This window comes from Calypte anna, chromosome 1, assembly GCF_003957555.1.
Source record: "Calypte anna isolate BGI_N300 chromosome 1, bCalAnn1_v1.p, whole genome shotgun sequence".
Classification (NCBI taxonomy): Eukaryota; Metazoa; Chordata; class Aves; order Apodiformes; family Trochilidae; genus Calypte; species Calypte anna.
The window spans coordinates 7,100,112-7,114,274 of NC_044244.1; the positions used below are offsets into that span (position 1 = coordinate 7,100,112).

The 14,163-nt window shown below is 45.7% G+C and overlaps 1 protein-coding gene across 2 annotated transcripts in view; it reads right to left on the bottom strand.

Annotated features, from left to right (window-relative positions):
* FRMD4A (FERM domain containing 4A) overlaps nt 1–14,163 on the bottom strand; it is a 149,191-nt gene that overhangs the window by 74,915 nt on the left and 60,113 nt on the right. For both annotated transcript variants that reach the window (XM_030456226.1, XM_030456230.1), the window contains exons 5-6: nt 5,574–5,658; nt 1,336–1,392 (exon numbers count right to left, since the gene is read on the bottom strand). In XM_030456226.1, the coding sequence (XP_030312086.1) occupies nt 1,336–1,392; nt 5,574–5,658 (142 nt within the window). The remainder of the gene's footprint in view (nt 1–1,335; nt 1,393–5,573; nt 5,659–14,163) is intronic.

Below are 14,163 nucleotides of genomic sequence, written 5' to 3' on the forward strand. Positions count from 1 at the left end.
AAAATTTTATAGGGTAAATTCTCCATAGTTCAGTTATTTGACCTAAAAGCTGCAGTATGAAGTCGGAAAAAATGCAGTATGATCCCTCTTGGTTTGCTTGGATACTGTCCCAAACAAGGGCTGTAGTAATTTCTGGTTACAGACAGCAGAGGTGTGGCTTGTTTTGACTGTTTTTATTAAGTTACACATCAAACTACTACAGGAATACACGTAACATCCTGTGTTTGTCTGTGATGAGAAACAATCACAGCAACAAGGGTTACAGTGGCAGATCTGGATCTGGCTGTACAATTACTAAGAGCTCAAGTTATTCATTAGGAGGTGCAGACAACAGATTCATAACCCTATTGCTGCTTCTCACAACGAGCCTGTTGTTTGATGTGGGTATTCCCCCAGCAGCCAATATGCAATTTCTATAATGTGCTTTTAATTGAGTCCCCCATCCTGTCTCATTCCATTTGTTACATGAAACAATTTTAATGAAGATTCAAATCCCTATGCATTAATTGCTTCTTTAACATGGAGAGTGCTATAGAAGTGCAACACATTGTTATTTATTGGTGCAGTCTGCTGAGATAGCTTCTCTGCTCACATGGCTCCTCATAGCTTGCTGGCCAACAGGAAAAATCCCATGAAAACTAGATTGTATGAAAGGGGAACAAGAATAATCTGATAATTATCTCTGATCTGCTCCCACATTATAACCCTAAAATAAGGTCTTTCATAAAAAAACACCTCCACTAACCTGAAAAGATTCCTCTTTGGAACCACATACTTAGCATATGTTGCTGGTAATTTGCTCTCTAACCCTTTCCCCCTTCCTGAAGTGCAGGACTTTAAAAGTTTTTTTTTCTTGAGAAGATTTTTGTAATGTCTTTAAGCCCTTCTGCCCACCTTGGAGAATACAAACAGTTGCATATATAGAAGCATATGGAGATCATCAGAAGGCCAAGCTTCACTGGGAAAACATATGCAAGTAAAGTCATTGGAGAAGAACCCATTGTATATGGATTTCACCTAGGAATTGCATTAATCACTTAAATTTTCTTTGGCTTTACATTATACCCCAGGGTACTGAATATCTATCTCACATAACATGCAAACATAATATGCAAAATGTTCAGCAGTGGAATCTGCTCCATGTGTGGAGAGGTCTGGTTTGAAAGCCTTCTGTATTGATATTGCATTGGTATAAAGGATGAAAACACTGTAAAGACATCTTTCTCCTGCAAACAGGGAAACCCCTGCACTTCTGTGCAGCTCTTTTGGATCTAGAAAGTCAGGAAATTTACTGCAACACAAGGAAACACAAAGTGAGAGAAGGCAGGTGCTTACCTGCAAGATGTATGCAGCCAGTTCAAACACCACTTCACTGTCAACCTCAATGAGTTCCTTGGAAGGTGAAGAAAACAAGAAAGAAAAAGAGAGTTGAGTCAGTTTGAGCTCCTACAAGAAGGACATGCATCTCTTGGCTACTGCACAGTGGAGCATGCAGTGCCAGTTTTCTTCCCTGGCTGGGCTTCAAAGGATTCCCTGATCTCCTGGAGACTAAAGCGAGGCAGATCCTGCCCACTCAGATGTGGAAAAGTCAAATATTCAGCATAATGGCTTGGGAAATGAAGCATAACTGGATGTGGTGTGAAGAGATTCCTGGGGAGGAGCAGGGAGAAGACAGGTGGAAGGGGGAGGATTACTGTGATTTTTATTTTCTTGAGTGATTTAGTGAAATAAATTTTTTCCCCCAAATTGTCACCTATACTTCTGACTAACATAGCCTTGTCCTTGGCTCACAGAAATAAGTAAGGAAATGAGAAAATTTGTCTTCACTTAGGTTGTATTTAAGCACCCACAGATTTTCTCTGGCTATTGTCCAGGGTAAACTCAATTAAAAAAGAGCCATATTCCCTCTTGCAGGATAGGAGCTCTGGTTACAGTCTGTTCATCCCCAGGAGCACTGGAGCTGGGGTTGCTCTGAGAATGAGCTGTGAAAACAAATCTTTTGGTAGAAAAGCAATCTTGGAGGGTCAGGTGAAATTGTGAGAGTTTTGCCTGGGCCCCATGGTCACATGAAGGACAGTGATGGTCCCATGACATCCCCTTAGAGTCCTTTGTGCCTGAGATAATAGTCAGAGAACCAAGGGGTCCAGATACTGCTCTGTTTGAATGTATGGGATGGAGACCTGGCATCAAGGATGCTTGGGATTGGAGGCTCAAGCATTTATCTTGTGGCCAAGTGTGCTCTCCCCATGTCTCAGGTTCCTGTGTTTTGGAAGACAGGGTTTGGCTTTTACTGTGGTACTGTTTAGGCCTCTCTTCTGCAACCAGATCTCCTATGTTGTCTCCTACGTACGTGGCTATGTAAACTGGGTCACTGTTTAGCTCACTTCTGTGGTGGTTTTTCTGTTGTATTTATTTAAGCTGCTGTTTTTAATGTTTTATTTCATCTGGCAAGAAGTGAGTGATCTAAATATAGATCACTGCTATGATCCATGCTCCAGCCAAGTCATGGCCACACCTCATTTACAAGCCACAATCGCTGTGTTGGCTTGTCTCTGGCAAAATCAAAAAAACAAAGGGAACAAAACAGAGGATAAGATCCAGGTGTCCTTGGCTTTCAGCAGTGCCAGCTTTTTAAAATAAGCACTTCCTTCACCTCCTTCATAACAGCTCCTTAGGGAGTGAAGACCAGCAATAAACACACCTTTCCCTGCTCAGCTCCACTGCCTGACTCAGACAGGCACCTGCACTCACCATGTGCCTGTGCCAAGGGAAGCGGCTGGCAGGAGGTGTTGATCTGTCTGCAGGCAGGGCTGGGCTTGGGGCAGTCAGGAACAGCCCCTAGCAAGGGGCCATGTGCTGTAGAAGTGCATAAGGACCAGGCATTGCACAGACAAACCAGCCTCTGCCACCATGGGCTGATGTTATGGCAAGTCTACACGACTCGGTAAAGTGGACCAGAGCCGGTTCTCTGGGCCTAAGGGCACGTGGCACAGGATAGCTCATGATTAAACATTCTTCCTCCCTCCCCCAGTCCCAGACGGGGTTACCTTGACTGTACTGCCTCTTGGGAACAGGTGTTCATCCCTGAAGAGTGCCCAGGTAAAGCCTGGGGTAGGTCTAGCTGACACAGGCCAAAACCTTGTGCAAGAACATGCTAGTAATTAAAGAGCCTGCCTGGTTGAGGGACAGTGCCTGGTGCCAAGCCCTGTCTTGTTTGGTGGCTTGGCCTTTCTAGGCAGCAGCTGGTCCTGTGCTAAGCTTTGGGTGTGTGGGTCCATGAATGTCTCATTATACAACAGGGTGTTCAAGGAGGAACAGCAGGCACAGCCCGAGGAGTACAGCACACAACACCGAGCCAGCTGGCAAACCAAGGGACCAGCAGCCCCAAACTAAACTAGCCTCAGTTTTCTTCTTTCCCAGCATGAGCAGCCTGGGCATAGGGATAGTTGAAGGTGTGTGACTGAAGAATCAACAGGAGAAGGAATGAGGTGCTAGCACAGTATTATGAGCTGCACTTGAATCACACACAGTACAGTCTTTCTGGGCTGCAGGAAAGCTTGGGGTGAAGCCATGGGGAAGTTCAACAAGGAAACTTTTTGTGTGACAAGGAAGCTTTCAAGCTTTGGAAGCCTGCAACACCCGCTGCTAACTGCAGGGATGACAAGCACTGGCTGTCTGTGGACACTTTCCTACGCTGAGATAAATCATCCAGGCAATGCTGGCTGGGTGCTCACTCTGCAAGGAGAGACCATGCACTCAACTTTAAAATTCAGCGCCTTTTTTTAATAGCACAGCACAGCTCACTGTGACTGGAAGTCAAACGGGGAAGGGCCCGCATGGGAGACTGGGAATCCAGCAGGGCTATTTCTGGATGGAGATGACAGTCAGCATGAATGTGCAAAGTAATGGTTTCAGGAGAGGTCAGACTAAAATAGTCCAACCTAGATCTGGAGGCAATTTTTTTTTCTTCTTTCCCCTCTCTTTTTCTTATTAAGCTTTCTCCAAAAAAAGAACAACAGTGTAAGCTCTTCCTGGAAATACTCCAAAAAGGAACTTTCCCCAGGAACCAAAACGCAACGCTCACTGAGATTGCTGCTGGAGAGGGCTGACTAAGCACATCTAATTGCAGCCTTGCCCAAGAGCAAAACTCTGCACAGCTCAGCTCAGCAGCCCTGCCTCTTCCCAACACACTGGGAAAAAGGCATCTTCTGGCCTCTGCCTTGTATTTTAGCACAGGCGAAGTTAGTCCCTGCATTTTAGGACATGCAGATGTCAGGAAGCAAGGGTCTGGATTTGTTGTAAGCTCGTGGTCTTAGCAGGTCAAAAACCTGTTGAGGGTTGTGGTTTGGCAGTACAATCACTCCCTGACTATAAAGGAGTCTTCCTATGTTCTTCCTGCCAAGCAGACTGAGGTGAGTCACCAGCAATGGCCTCTGCCAGCACAGAGGGAGGTGAGAGGGATCCTCCCAGGGAATCCCAGCTGCTGAAAAACCTCTCCTAGTACCACACACCCAGAGGCCCGTCCAGCCCACCCCATTCTGGGCCTGTTTAATTTTCTGGACCTTTCACTGGCAGGGTTGGCTTGTGGCACCAGAGGGATCAGCTTTGCAGCTCCTTCACGGGAACTCGGACAGGCAGGGGAGCGGAGGCCATGCCAGGACACCCTTATCTCTGGCACACAGAGTGCCTTGCCGGGGGCAGCTGTGAGCCACACTGCTGATGACAGCAGGTTGGTGTTTTCAATAGCCTACCAGGCAGGGCTATTTTTGGTACAAGAAATATTTATCTGTGCATGGACTGTTCCTGGACTAGGTCCTCTCTCAGTTCACAGCCACAGACACCCTTCCCTGCTCTCCATACACCCACGTGCACGCTGCCCCCTGGCCCACAAACTCCCAGTGACACTGTCACAAACACGCAGTTACACTCATCCCCAAATCCACACTCGCTGGGAAGCACAACCTCTCAAAGTTACAGTCACACACGCCTGCAGTTACACACCCCTCACACAGCCCCCTGTGCCTGCTCTCACTCACAGTCGCACAACATCACACACTCGCACACTTTCCTTGCACACTCCCTCACATGTACAACCCCACAGGCACACCCTGTGTTACCCACTCACAGACTCAGACCCTCAAACGCACACACACTCCGGCTCCCCCGCTGCCGGGCCTCGAAGATGGCGCCAGCACGGCCACTGCCGCCCTCTTCGGGCGGGAACCGCTCACGACATCCCCTCAGCCCGGAATGGGCCCCTACAGCTTCTACACCGTTCGTTTTATAACAAAAAAACGTAGGCATTTCCTTCGAAATACAAGTCAGTTTATAATTTTAGCAGCTGCACGCTCCCTTCTACCAGCCACAGGAGTTACTTCCAGAGGTGTTTTACCTCAGAACCTCTCTCAGACAGGGAAGCAGACTCCCATAGTTCTGCATGAGGGAACGTGGAGAGAAGGTTGCATCTCAATGTCTGGCTATGACCACTAAAAATTTTGGGACTGGGGATGCAGACCCAGATGTCTCGGTCCCACCACCCCCCCAGTGCCACCCAGAGCTCCCCGAGTCCTTACCTTGTAGATGCAGGACTTGGCGTTCAAGAAAAACAGCTCAATGGTGGCATTGTCCTTCAGATAGGAGATACTTTCAATGTAGAACCTGAAAGAGAAAAACAAGAGAAGTGAGACAAAAAGGGGAACTAGGACAAAACGTGAAAATGTACTCATTATATGAAAAATGTAGTCAACAAAGTCACGATGGATATACTAAAAGTGAAATTTCTTTTCTTTATGACATACGGAGGTGAGGAACGGGACTTGTGCATGTTCCAGGCCATGCTCAGTCACCATCACCCCAACCACACCAAATGAAACAGATCATCAAGAGGATGATTTTGTTTCTAAGTAATCCTTTGTTTGGTTTTAAACTTCAAATCATCCTTTATTCAGTTTGCTTGTAAAATACCCTTCATTCCCCACCACTTTTTTGGCATTTCTTCACTCCTTAGCTAACCTGCCCATTTCTATGCTGTTGACCCCCATCTTGTAAAATGTTCACTAACAGAAATCCAGTTCTGGGTTCCTTCCCTGTCCACCATTTTATAAAGGCGTCTTTACATATGTTAGCAGATGACTGGGAATGCCAGTAATAATCTTTCTTTTCTTTTTTTCTTTTTTTTGGAGTTGATATGATTTCTCAGAACTCAGTAGAAAGCTGACCAGCCCAAACCCTCAGTGTCGGAAGGGTCCATTCTTGCATTGGCTGATTATCCCAAATATTTGTAATTATGTTAAAAGCCCATTATATGTATGTGTCAATTCAGTACTCCATGTCCCTCCTGATTTGAAGGTTTGATCCTTTGGCACTGAACACCAGGAGAGTTGCCACTGGCCTGAATTTATCCCATCCCTTAATCCTGCCTTGTGACCTTTTAGGGAAAAAAGCTCAGGGTACTGTCCAAGTTAATGACTGATAGCTACATGTAAGTATGTGGTGTGTTCCTGTAATAACAGAAAGCCTAGATAGGTTCAGTGAATGATTAAAATGAATTTTGGGTTTACTGTGTGTGTGTAAGGAAAAAAAAACCACCCGTATCTGTATACCCACTCTGTTTTATAGTGATCTGTAAGTTGCAGTACAATGGCAGCAATGTTCCCTACATAAATTCCAGTACTATCGTGCCTTGTCAGAGGCAAGTATAGCAGGGAAGGTGCCAGGGAAATGCTGTCTTCATCAGGAACATAAAAAACACAAGATACCTTGGAAATCTGTGTTGAAATGTGGAGTCCAGTTACGGAGAAACCTTACCCCCTGACCCAAGAGACCTGCTGAGAATCCTGGGGTTTCATACCAGCACTGGAGGGATTGTCTGTGTTGAGCTATTTGCAGAATTGAGTGCATTAAATGTGACCTTCTTAGGGGTAAAGGTCAAAGCTTTGTAGTGCTCTGAAGTGTCTTCTGAAAACCCTTCAAACCAGTTTATTTCCTGGCAGAACCAATGACTTGCTTACTAGAATGAGAGAAATATTTTAAGCTCTTCTTGCTCATCTGATACAGTGCTCTTGGTATCATGCCTCCTTTTCTCCCTCTAAAAGTGTTCAAATGAGAAATAAAAATAAACCCAAATAATAATAAAAAAAGACTGTAAAGATCATGAAGCACAAAAATTAAACCTTTTTTTTTTTTAAAATTAAAAGATACTTGGCTTTAGCAATGCAAAAAAGATGCTGCATTAAAAAAGGAACCTTCTTGAAAGATTGGCTCTCTGAGTGCAGCTGGCTTTCCATCTGCTGAAATCGTGGATAAAAATGGTAATTTTCAAATCCTGTGATTCTTGAAGAACCTCCTCTGCTTATCACTGCTACCAGTGCTCTCCAAGTTCTGATGTCAGGATCTTTAATTCCAGGGTCAGAAGAAAACAGGGGCATTTATTTCATTTTTCAATCCTAGCAAAGGTTATCCAAATTGCTTTTTGTTTCAGCAGATCAAAAGAGACCGTTCCCACTATCACTAGAGGGCAATATTGCATTTCTTAAGGCTACAAGAATCTTTTCCCAAGGCTTTCCACATAGGCTCATACACGGATCATTTTCTGTATAAAATTGAGTCCCTTAAAGCACAGAGCCTGCATATGGTGCTTCATCTTAACAAAGAAAACACAATTCTCAAGTGATGTCCAGAGTGGGGAGTGTGCTGAGGAGCTGCTGCCTCTCAGACATGCACCCAGACAAATGCAAAGTGTGTGCACCAGGAAATTGGTGCTACTTAAAAGAAAACAGATTTGCAGAGAGAACTCTCACAGGGTTTTCTGTGTGGCAAGTTCAAAAAACCTGAACTGGAGCAGATTTCCTTGAATTCACAGCTGGTGCTGTGACAACAGAAAGGAGAGGGAAAGACACGGGGTTTTTTTGTACTGATTGTGAATCTCTGTCAGCCCTCCTCCTGGTACCACCTTTTCCAAATATGGTGAAGGAAACCACACTTTACAGTCACCAATGTCAGTGACTAAGGAGGCAGGAAGAAGCATCCAGCTGCTAAGGCAATGAACCAAGCAAAAAATCTGGGTTAAATTCCTGGCTCGGACACAGGTTTCCTTCATGACCTTCAGAAAATGATATAGCTGGTTGGGGCTGTTCTTCTGTGCTTAGAAAATCCTCCTCCCCCCTCTACCCCCTGCCCCCCTGTCTGTTTTGCCTGCTAAGCTTATAAGCCCTCTCTTGCAGTGTGCTTCAAGATCATCAGTTTTAAGGGGCAGCTCTCAGATTTCTGTTGTGGACTCCCCTGGGAGCAGCATTCCTTCATGTGCTGTGAAGCTGATATATCCAGGAAACAATGGATGGGCTGGACAGAGAAACAGGAGGTACAACGTGTTGGACACCTCTGCTCTGCTCTTGCAATATATCCAACAGCTTTACTTCCACCAGATCCTACAAGAGGTTTCTAGTTAGCTTGCAACTGTTGAGATGAGAAATTAGGTGACTGCAAGAGGGAGAAACACCCCTCCAGGCTTTGTGAGTGTGAAAACCAGATAAATTCTGTTTTTTTTAAAGTTTAAAAGATCAGCCACTGTTAATCTATTTATGCATTCCCCATCCCACCCCCCAGTAGCTTATGATTCATCAAGTAAACTTTCTAAGCATTAATTAAATAGACCAATGAATATTACGCTGGGTAATGAACACAAAGTGCTTATCTTGACTTCTGCCTCTCAGTGGCAGGAAGATAATAATGAGTACTGCAGAAGGTATCTTGGAAGACTTCAGAAGCTGCTGCATCTGAAATGTTTGAAGCTTCATGCCTCACAGAGGTCAGATTGGTCAGCATTAAGCATTGGTTAGCTGACAACTTGCTCTCAGACAGCTTAAACCCCCTCATGCCATGGTGAATGGCAGCTCCCATCGTAACCAGCCAAGCACAGACATTAAATCAGTGATGCCTGTGAGAAGCAGCAGTAGAAACTCCTGATCCTGGGTGATGGGAAACTGTCACCACTGTATTTTCTCCCTTGCACTGCACCCATATCCACCTCTGACTTGCATCAGGGAGAGGTGGCTGAGTGGATGTTGGACATACCACTGAGATTATTTGTTCTTCAGGAGATGGGGAATCCCTGGCAGGTGCTGCCAGCTTCATACCCAGACCCAGCTGAGTGCGTGCAGATGGGCAAATTTAGCAGTGTTGGAAAGTGCTTGGTCACTCGTGCTTCTTCCTTGCAGTGGGGATAGGAGTTCCAGGCTATCACAAAAATGGGCTCCAAAAGGACCTGAGCTTGTGGTGTGCTTGTGTGGACAGTGAGAGCTGAAGTGAGCAGCAGCACTCCCAGTTTCTACACACCAAAAGAAATTAACAACTAAAAACCATTTAGCATTGTTGCTAACACACAGCTCTGGACATACCATGGCAGCCTGAACTTGGCCATCATCTATCAGGGACCAAGGCTCTCTGCATGGCTGAGTTCCTGAATGTGCAAATATCCGGGTTGTAGCATCTGAGATCACAAGTCTCTATGTTTATTTCCAAGCAGAACTTGCCAAGCAGTAAATATCTTTCACTGTGTTCTTCAACACAATGGTATTTTGAAGCATGATCACAAACGGATGTCTTGTCTACTTCTGCTGTAGATTTGTCCTAGAGCAGTGATATCACCCTAGTTCTTCTGATGCTTGACTGTGGTAGTAACCAGCTGGTCCAACAACAAACATATTTTTTCAACAAAAAGAAAGACTACCAAACCCTCATTCTGGTTCCAGGGTGTTTTCTTCCAAGCAAATTCAAAGAAAACATTGAAAGGACTTTGGAAGACCTCAGAAAGTTTTCAACACTTGGTTTCACTGAGGAACAACATCTTCTTCATGAATGCCTTTACCAGAAAAAAACCTGCAATTGAAACTGGAGCCTTGACAAAAGGTCCCTCTGCCATCTGAGGAGCCAGACCAGGCAAGGACATAGCAAAGTACTCTCTTAGTACTGCCCTGTCAAGTTTCACTCCTCGGGTGACTTGCTGCTTTCAGAGGAAGGCAGTAGGATTGCCACAGGGGCACAGGGGACAGCTGGGGGAGGGACATGCCATATGTGTGGCTCCAGCATGGTGCTGTGCAAGAGAGCCCATCAAAACAGAGGTGAGCAGAGATGGGGAGGTCAGGGATGGCACTGAGGATGTTTGCTCCTGATCAAGGTGACCATGACTGATGACACTCTGGCAATGATTTTTGGTTGACTTTCCACCTTTCCAAAGAGCAGGAGCTGGCAACTTAGTATTGGGAAGGAAGATATCTTCCCTCCAGCCCTGTGATGCTGTTTCTGTGCAGGGAGGCAAAATAACCCCTCTTGGGGCTATTAGGAATAGGAAAGGATGAAAATCACAGAGTAACAATTGAGGTGGCTCTTGTGAAAACATAATTTTTCCCATGAAAAAGGAAAAAAAAAGGTAAAATGGGATTTCATGGAAGAAGTCAGAATGAAGCAAGAGCATTTTGGTTTTGATGTGCAGTCACCTTCCCCAGTGTTTCCCCTGTATTTCCCTAGATGGGAAAGGATTTAAACGGGATAAGGTGTTTCCCATGTCCTTCCCAGCTGGCTGACTCCATTCTGGTTAGGATGCAGGACAGAGCTGTCAGCAGACCTGGTGGCTGCCTCTTATTTCATTATTACACAGCAATGGATAAAGGAGGAGACCCCTTTTCTGCCTCATCTGTTCTGGGGCCTGGCTCATTATCCCTCACCACATAATTTAAAACCTCAGAGGATAATTTGAAAAATATGATGCCATTTGCTAACCAGGGAAAGAAAAATCACATGCATTGGTATAATGGACTTAAATGCAGATGTCATTATGTCCAGTGTCTAGTGCTAAATGAGTATTCTGAGCAGCTCAGGCTGCAGAGCTCCTTTTATGTCCCAGCCCTGTTTGCTAATAGTCATGGGTGTGCACTTTTATGTGCTGACACTTAGAGCAGACAATGGTCATGCTAAATAGTTGGACTGTTAGGTAATCAGCCAGAAATGAAAATCAGAGGCACTACAAAGCTCCATTTACATCCTCTTATGTATTCAATTAAATTCTAATCCCCTGTCCTGTCCTCTGTGCTTGTGCCATGCTCAGGATCCCCTTGCCCAGCTCCAGGGGTTGGTATGCAGGGGCCAAGACACTGTAAGAGAGAGGAACATTGACTTCTGCCTTATTCATAGCAAGGAAACTATAAAACCTGAAGTGAATGAGATTCCAGGGATATAGGAAATGGCAGCTAACAAAGCTGTGGATATTGTTTAACCTGAGCCTTTTCCCTCTGTCATTCCCACCAGCTGGGAAGGTGTTTGCACCTTTACTCACCACTCATCCATTTTTCTCAGAGTTTGTAAGAGGCTGGCCCATTGAAGTCCTGGAAAATGATGTTGTTTGGGGATATCTGCTTATCCCCATGCTTCATATTCTCCATGTGAAAAATACTAAGGGATCTGGTTTGGGATCTAAGGGATCTAAGGGATACTAAGGGATCTCTTTATCGAGACCAGCTCTCTTCCAGGCTGTACATCCTGGGAGTCTTTGCAAACCTCAGTGTTCCAGAAGAAACCCAGAGAAGGAATGGAATCAAGGCAGTAACACAGACACCTTCCTCTCTGATGTTTACTGATGGAAGCATCACTTGTAAAGGCACTGATCTCTGATGCCTCTGCCCTCTCACCAGGAGGGGAACCAGGCCCGACCATGCCATACAAGCAGCAGCCAGCTCAATATATTCTGCAAATCTCTCCACCTCTGAAGTTTCCCATGGAGCTTGGCTTCCAAAAGAAATGCAACTTTGTACAAAAAGGCTGTTGCAGCTTGGCTTGGAGTGATGTGGTTACCTGTCCCAAGTGTGAGGTGAGAGCAATGATCACAGCAGCACACTGCCTTCCTCCCCTCCTCTCCCATAGCCACCTGGAGAATTTCCCCACACTCTCCGGAGCTCCAGCCCAGCTCTTTCCTCCTCTTTGATCCTTACCAAGACTGACATCTTGGCTATTAGAGGCAACTCACTGTGTGCACTCTCTTGCATAACAACACCCAACACCATATTTGTGGAGCAGCTTTCACTTCAGGATCTTCAATCACTGTAGGAATAGAAATCTTTGCTTCCATCCCATGGTATTGTCAGACACACACGAAGGTATGATTTGGCTGTGAAAGCTGGAATGGGGTTTACTTACTCCTTGGTTCTACTCCTTTGTTCATCACCATGGTGGTGGGACCCCTGATAGCACACACTTCTGCTTGCTTCAGTGGTGGCAGCAAATCACACCCACTGGTGTAAGGTATAAAGGCACAAATTGCAGTGAGAATGGAAACAATGTCTGCATGACTTTGACCCAGTCAGAGAATCTGTGTGTGGGCACTGACACAGCTATTGCTGCTTGATCCAAATGATGTACAAATCCAACACTGGCAGCATCCATCATTTCTGCATAGTACCTATCATGCTGTCTACGTGCTTCCCAAAATTAGATGAGACAATCCTGCCAGCATCAACACATTCAAAATGTGGCTCAAAACAAATTTTTTTTCATATGCTGCTTATTTCTTCTGCCTCCCCCCTACCCTGCCCTGGATGGCTGAATGGAAAGGAAAAACAACTTACCCTCCTCTCTAAGCACAGCTCATTTATACAAATATATTCCCAGTTAAGCAGAAACCAGAAATGATGTTATGGGACTCAAGAGCCAGACTTCTATTAAGACGTGTGTGTAATGGATGGCTTAGCTCAGAGCTGTGTGCTAAGTAGCAGAGCCCCATTAGTTCCCTTCCTCAAGCAAAGGTCAGTTTTCACACAAGTAAATCTTCTGACTGGACAGAAGTTTCTCATATCTCTAAAGAGACTCTGAGGAGCAAAGCTTCCCCGCAGGCAATTTATTACACCTTCCCCTGGGTGAACAGAGCAGGGGGCCACCCTGAGAAGGCTGCAATAAATTGTCTGCAGGGAGCCTTGTCTTCCAGCACAAACAAGGTCTGAGCGGCTGTATTTATACACTGTGGCTGGGAGGGAGGAGGGGCTCTGCAAGGCTGCTGGCTTTTGAGATCTTCCTGCTCAGTGTACACACAGCTGATGCACACCAAACAGCAAAAGACATTCTGTGCGATGAGATGTGGGTTATGGCACAACCCTCATGGACTTTCTAGACAGAGCAGCTCATAGGAACCCCTTGAAAGCAGCTTGGTTGGGCTGGGTTGGTTATGTGGGTTTAATATTCTGATTTTTGCTATTGTTACTACAGCACCCCTGCAGTGCATGGAGCTGTAGAGATAATGTGAGTGGGAAATGGCTCTTAGTCTGCCTTATATGTAGCATAAACTGCCTGTGAGCTTGGTGTGAGGAGTTACCACCTCAGTGCTGGTAGGGAGAGTGGGTGAGGGGGACAGCACAGCTGAGGGAGCTCAGAGACAGATAGGCACAAGGATAAGGACAGAACCCCCCAGGTTGCTGAAACATCTCACAGCAGTTCTCTGAACTATCCTGGGATGATCAAGCACCATGCCAAAGTAGACTCCAGCACTGCTCTCCTTGCAGCTCCCCTTGCAGAGGGGTCTGCATCGACCAAGGGAGAGAGCAGAGCAATTTGTGTCTATACTTTTTTCCCCAGAATCTTCTCGTGGGTGTTACCAGGTGATATGAAGCATATCCATGGGTGAGAGCAAACTCTGCCACTTCTGTCCCTCTACTCTGGCTGCAACACTGATGTATTTGATAATAACTTTGAGTGTCCCAAGTTCCTGGACACCTCTGTCTCACACCAAAGGTCTGCTTCTTTTGCCTCCTTGGTAGACAGTATCTGGCTAACTGGGGGAAAGATACTTCTGCCACCATATCTCTTCTCTCACCTTGTCATCAGTTTCTGGCTGGCTTTCCCTCATCCCACCTGCCTTGCTCAGTGTTACACTCAGAAGCCACTGCAGCTTGTCCATTTCCCTCATTGCCTGCCTGGAGCAAAGAGGTGGAGCCCCATATTCCTCTCTGGTGGGGAAAACTGGGGGCAGAGAAACATAGCCCATTATGTGTGAGACAAATAAATTGCTCTGGTTAATTTAGTGTGGTTCTTTTCTGCTCTTCCTCATGCGACAGGATGCTGTCATCACCAGCCCCTAATCTAATTTCTCAGAAGTGGAAGTGGGTGGCACACACATCCGTGGTG